The 5,159-nt window shown below is 57.0% G+C and overlaps 1 protein-coding gene across 1 annotated transcript in view; it reads right to left on the bottom strand.

The window, feature by feature from the left end:
* AGRN (agrin) overlaps nucleotides 1-5,159 on the bottom strand; it is a gene marked incomplete at its 5' end in the record, with an annotated part of 40,516 nt that overhangs the window by 15,510 nt on the left and 19,847 nt on the right. The window contains 7 exons of the mRNA XM_010135633.1: nucleotides 22-108; nucleotides 395-514; nucleotides 831-945; nucleotides 2,501-2,628; nucleotides 4,078-4,212; nucleotides 4,348-4,731; nucleotides 4,965-5,070. Of these exons, the coding sequence (XP_010133935.1) occupies nucleotides 22-108; nucleotides 395-514; nucleotides 831-945; nucleotides 2,501-2,628; nucleotides 4,078-4,212; nucleotides 4,348-4,731; nucleotides 4,965-5,070 (1,075 nt within the window). The remainder of the gene's footprint in view (nucleotides 1-21; nucleotides 109-394; nucleotides 515-830; nucleotides 946-2,500; nucleotides 2,629-4,077; nucleotides 4,213-4,347; nucleotides 4,732-4,964; nucleotides 5,071-5,159) is intronic.

Here is a 5,159-nt window from a genome sequence, read left to right on the forward strand (position 1 = left end):
GGGCGGTGGTGGCAGCGGCAGCCGTGGTGTACCTCCGGGTGGTGGCAGGTGCCATGGTGGTGGCTGTGGTTGTGGTCACAGTGGTGGTGAAGAGCCTGGGGATCCAGTCTGGAAAATGCAGGTGGAGACTGGTGCCTCACCGCCCTCTCTGGGGGCAGGGAAAGCAGAGGGGGCAGCAGAGGGGGCTTGGACAGATGGCTGTCCCAGGCTACCGTGTGTCCCAAAGACCAAGAGCCCCCTCCCCTCTGCTCTCCAGGCCCCAGAGCTCCAGCTCTGCAGACTTACGAGTCACGCAGCTGCACGCAGAGTGTGTGTCTGCTATGGAAGAGCCAGCCTGCCCCTTCGAAAGGCTAAACCGCGAGAGCGGCGCTGACCGCAGACAGAGAGGACTCACCAAAGTCCATGAATTTGACATGCTCCTGCTGGGGCTTCTTCACCAGAATGGTCTTCTTCTTGGAAGCTTTGATCTGCTTCAGCAGGGCCGCCTGGATGTCAGCTGCTGTGTAGGAAGTGGCTGATCGTAGCCCGGAGGAGAAAGGAGAAAGGCAAGAGTGAGGATGCAGGCTCACCTAGCAGCTTCCTCCCAGGACCTCCCCACAATGCATCTGAATCGTTCCTTGGAAAATGCTTCCAGTTTCATAAGCACCAGCTTAGGGCGCACCTCATCGCGGCTCTTCTCACAGCATCTGCTGATTCCTCTGCTCAGAAGATACCCCCAGCAAATTTTAACCAGGTTCTTCCATGCTCCTTGCTGTACGTGTGTTTCTCAGGCCAGCAGCTCCCTGCTCCCTCCTCAAGATGTGGTGATGCTACAGCGAATCAGCTCTTACCTGGGTCAAAGTGGGACTCCACAATGACACGGACAGCGCTGCTCTGCCCCAGGTCTCGAACACGGATGCTCTTGAAATCCTTCTTAACATCGGAATTGCGGAAAAGCTCATCCAGCTTGTTGGTCGGAGGTGAAGGAGAAAAGAGAACCAAAAATTGATTAACAGGGAGATCTGGGGACACAGGTCCTTTTGGTAAAAGATCCTGAGCCTCAGTGAGTCTCCTTGGTTTCAACCGACAGAGGTTTGCATCCAAACCTTTGCAGAACACCCCACTGACACACGCAGAGACCAGGCTCCGCTGCGTAGGATGATGATTTTGGATGGTCCCTGTTCTTCATGGCCTGCAGCCAAAGTATCCCAAAGAACAGGATCCCAAAAGAAATCCCGCGGAAAGTGAGCTATCCCCGTCATACCCATGAGGAGCAGCAGACCAGCGCCAGAGCAGACACCTTGCAGTTCGTGAGAGGGATTTTCTGTTGTGTGGTATCTAAGTCTTACTGATCTCTTCTAAAGCTGCGTAAACCTGCTTAGGCACTTTGGAAAATCCCATAAGGCACCATTCTGCATCTTTAAGTACCATTCTGCATCTTTAAGTACCTGACTGCCTTTTAAAACTTGGCTCTTGGTCATGGCAGGATTTGTCTGCAGTCATATGAAGGAGACAGTATCGGACCAAGGCTTACGGTGAGCCAGGTCTTTAACACTCCTGCTACCTGTCCAGCCTTGGGTGGGACCAGCATGGTCACAGTTAGAGGCCACCACTTCCTCTCTTTGGCTCCACGGTTAATGGTTCTGTGGTACAGTCCCCTCTATAGCCTGGAGCACAGTGATCTCAGAGGGGTAAAGGAGGACATCTCGTGCGTGGGTATTTGCAGAGAGGTTGCAGCGGGACAACAGGTCTCTGCAGCACGGGGCTGTGGCAGGACCCCTCAGCCCAGCCACGATGGCCTTTGGGACAGAGGGCCTGTGCCGTGCGTTCATCTCCCCCAGGCTGGGAAAACAGAAACCAGCAAAATCTCCTGCCTTCTCACAGGGGGTGAGTGGATGAACCAGTGAGTGAAGCTTTTGCGTGCATGTCTGTGTCCTCAGATCGAAGCCACTGCTGTGCTGGGAAATACAGCTATCGTGACACAGGACTGCACGCACCATGTGGTCTGTATGCCAGCCCCACAGCTGCTCACACGACCGTACGGAGGGCTTGCCAACTTCCAACTGCAGCTTGGAACCAGCTCTAAATATGTTAATCTCCTTCCAAAGATGCTTCGTACTTGCTACGGTGTAAGTGGCTACCCCACCCAGCGCACCCTTGGCATAGCCACACGTACACAGGACTACCTAAAATCCACCTGCTCCACGAGCTGGCAGTGCAGGGGGGGTCTCCTTAAAGGTGGGAGGCTGGGTTTACATAAGCAGCTTCCCAAGTTGGGTAGCTGAACTGGAGGGGCAAAGGGAGGGCAGGAGAGCATCCCGTAGGCTGGAAAACCGGCCACCTGAAGGGACAAAGCAGCTTGGGGAACGCCTGCTCGCTTGAGAGCCAGCTGGTTTTGGAAGGGAACATTTGGAGTTTAGTCGTTTGTCCACCATGGTGAAGAGGTGGGCAGGGTCCCCTCTTCCTTCACCAAGGCCAGGAGAGCTCTAGCCAGACCCTAGATCAAGTTTAAAGAACTCACCGCACTCTCAATGCTCCTGGCTGTCTCCCCAAAGAGCTCTGACTTGGGGTCAGCCATCTCAGGCGTGTAGAACAGCTCCTGGCCTTCCACCTCCTCCAAGATGAGGACTCCTTGGAAGACTTTGGTAGCTATGGGAGGGAGGGCAAACAAGACAAACGCCTTTAGTCGGCTTGTGGGCAGGGGACAGGCGTGTGGCTGAGAGCCATGAGGAGCGTTCGAGTCCCTGGGGGGAAAGGGTGATGGCAGTGTGCGGGTAGTGCCAGTGTTGGGGTTAGTCTGGATGGGTCTGGGCGAGCGCCATGGAGGATTAGTATCAGAGGGTGCTGGAGCAGATGGCAAAGACCAGGCTGGAGATGGCAGCTTTTACCATACGGTTTCCTCTGAGCTCCGGCCCGGGTAGCAGCCCCCCTGCACCGGCTGAGTAACAAGAGAAAGACGTTAGCCAGAGCAGCACACAGTCAATACGGCAGGATCAGACACGTGCATGCAAACAGAGGGCAGAGGAGGGTGAAACATGGGCTCTGGGCAAGGAGAAGTCCTGTGCTGGGAGAGGGAAGTAGAGACCCTGCCAGCTAACGGGCTGTGGCCAGCCCTGCAAAGCCAGACCGAAACCGCGACAGGACCCGGAGGTGTGGTTTCCTTCCAGGGGAGCTGCGGGAGTGCAGAGGCAGCTACAGAAAGATCCCTGCTGTGGGTAACCATGCGGGAGGTTCCCAGCAGCTGTCCTTCCGTGGGTTAAAAGGGGAATGCAGTGTCTGGACGAAAAGGGAATGTCCTGCTGGAAACCCCAAGGAGCAGGGATGGTTAGGAAGGACCTTAGTGAGCAGTGAGGACACATCTGGGAGATGGCCCCCAAGAGCAACCAGGATGTACGTACAGGGCACCACCACTCTGGCTGAGGACAGCTAGCTCTGTATCTCCTCAATGTGGACAGTAAGCAGGGGAGACAGACTGTGCCTTGGTCCCAAGAGCAGTGCACACCCTCGGGAACCACAGCAAGAGTCATGAAGCTCAGACGCCCCAGGAAGCCCAGCAGTGACACTGGGGCTGCAGCTGCTCTCCCCACCTGCCCTGGCACCAAAGTGTTTCTGGTCAGCCCAGTCCCCTTTACAGCCAACAACACAAATAACATGGGAATCCGAGAAATTCCCTCATCCTCCCTGGCGCCAGGGAGTTCTGCAGAAGCCTGGGCAAAACACTGGTCAAAGTTTTAAGGCTGCAGCAGTCGAGGAAGAAAGTGATCACCTACACCAAGAAAACCGCAGAGTGCCCTGGCCCCCCACGTGAAGAGCAGCTCCCACCCGAGCACCAGGGCTGGCTGCTGGGGGCTGCGGGAGGTGGGCACAACGTCTGTCAGCTCCCGTGTCCACATCAACATCACCTCAGGGACATGCCAACCCCCCAGAGTAAACACAGCAACCGTGCCCGCTGCCAGCCAGGCAAGAGCAGCACCGTGCTGCTGTCCCCACCAGGCAGCTCTCAGAAGCATCTGTCCCTCTCCTGCGCCCTGTAAGAGCTCAGTCTGCCTCCTGACCACCGAAAGGGAGCCCAGAGCCCAGCCTCGAGGACAAGCTCACCCGGACAGTTGCTGCCTTCCGCGTCAGCAGCCGCAGTCTTGCCATCGGAGCAGCATCCCAGCGGGGTGTTGTAACACGTCGCCCTCTCGATGGCTGGGGTGGAAGTGACCTGGCTTTCCTCCACCTCCTCTTCTCCTGCAGGGCATTAAGAGGAGCATTCACCAGCAGGAGGTAAGACCGCACCTCTGTGCCAGAGACCAAGGCTGAGACAGCTTCGTCTCATCAGGAGAGACAGGATGGTTTATCCAAGCCTAAGGAGCACACACTCACCGGCAGAACCTGCCCCGCTAGATTCCTGGTCCCCACTGGTGCCCATCTCTTGGTCTCCGCTGCCTTCTGCACTGCCTGATTCGACATAGACAGGCTGGGTGGTGGCCAGAACCACTGGTGCAGTGGAGAGAGGGCGGACGGTGGTCTTAGACAGCCCTTGGGTCATCCACGGTGTAGTGGCTGGTCTGGCAGTGGTGATGCGCCTGGTTGTAGGGTGACCTCTTTCAGTAGGCCTGGCTTCCAACAGCAGGGAGCTGGTAGCCAGCTCGGTGGGTTCTGGAGCCTGCGTGGTGAGCCGCAGTGGCGGAGGAAGGATTAACTTGTCCAAGGGCAGTGTGGGCAATGGTGTGGGTGGCGAGGAGTGGCTTGTGTGAGTGATGGACTCTGAAAGAAGCAGCCAGACAGAGTAGGTGAGGAGGGGCAGGTCTGGGAAAGGCTGGCTGTGACACTGGGAAGCATGTCACAAACCCTCAGGCATCTGCTCTGGGCAGCGCATCTGCTGTGCCATGAAAAGTCATGGTGTGGCAAGGAACTGCAGTGGGAGGCAGCCAGACCCGGGTCCAGGGTCAGGCCGAAGAGCTGGCTCTGCCCCAGCTCCGAGAGCAGCAGACACTCACCGTGGCACTGCCCCACATGCTTCACCGTGATGAGCTGTCCCTGACGGCAGGCGATGGTCTGCAGCTGGCACTGGTCCCCATAAGTGACACCATCGGAGCCGCACACCTGGGAGGCAGAGGGGGAATGTGAGCTGCACCTCTGTCCTCCTCCAAGCACCAAGCAAAACAAACCAGTCTCTAAAGTCTGTAAACAGC

The sequence above is a fragment of the Buceros rhinoceros genome, unplaced genomic scaffold (assembly GCF_000710305.1).
Source record: "Buceros rhinoceros silvestris isolate BGI_N320 unplaced genomic scaffold, ASM71030v1 scaffold27934, whole genome shotgun sequence".
NCBI classification, from domain to species: domain Eukaryota; kingdom Metazoa; phylum Chordata; class Aves; order Bucerotiformes; family Bucerotidae; genus Buceros; species Buceros rhinoceros.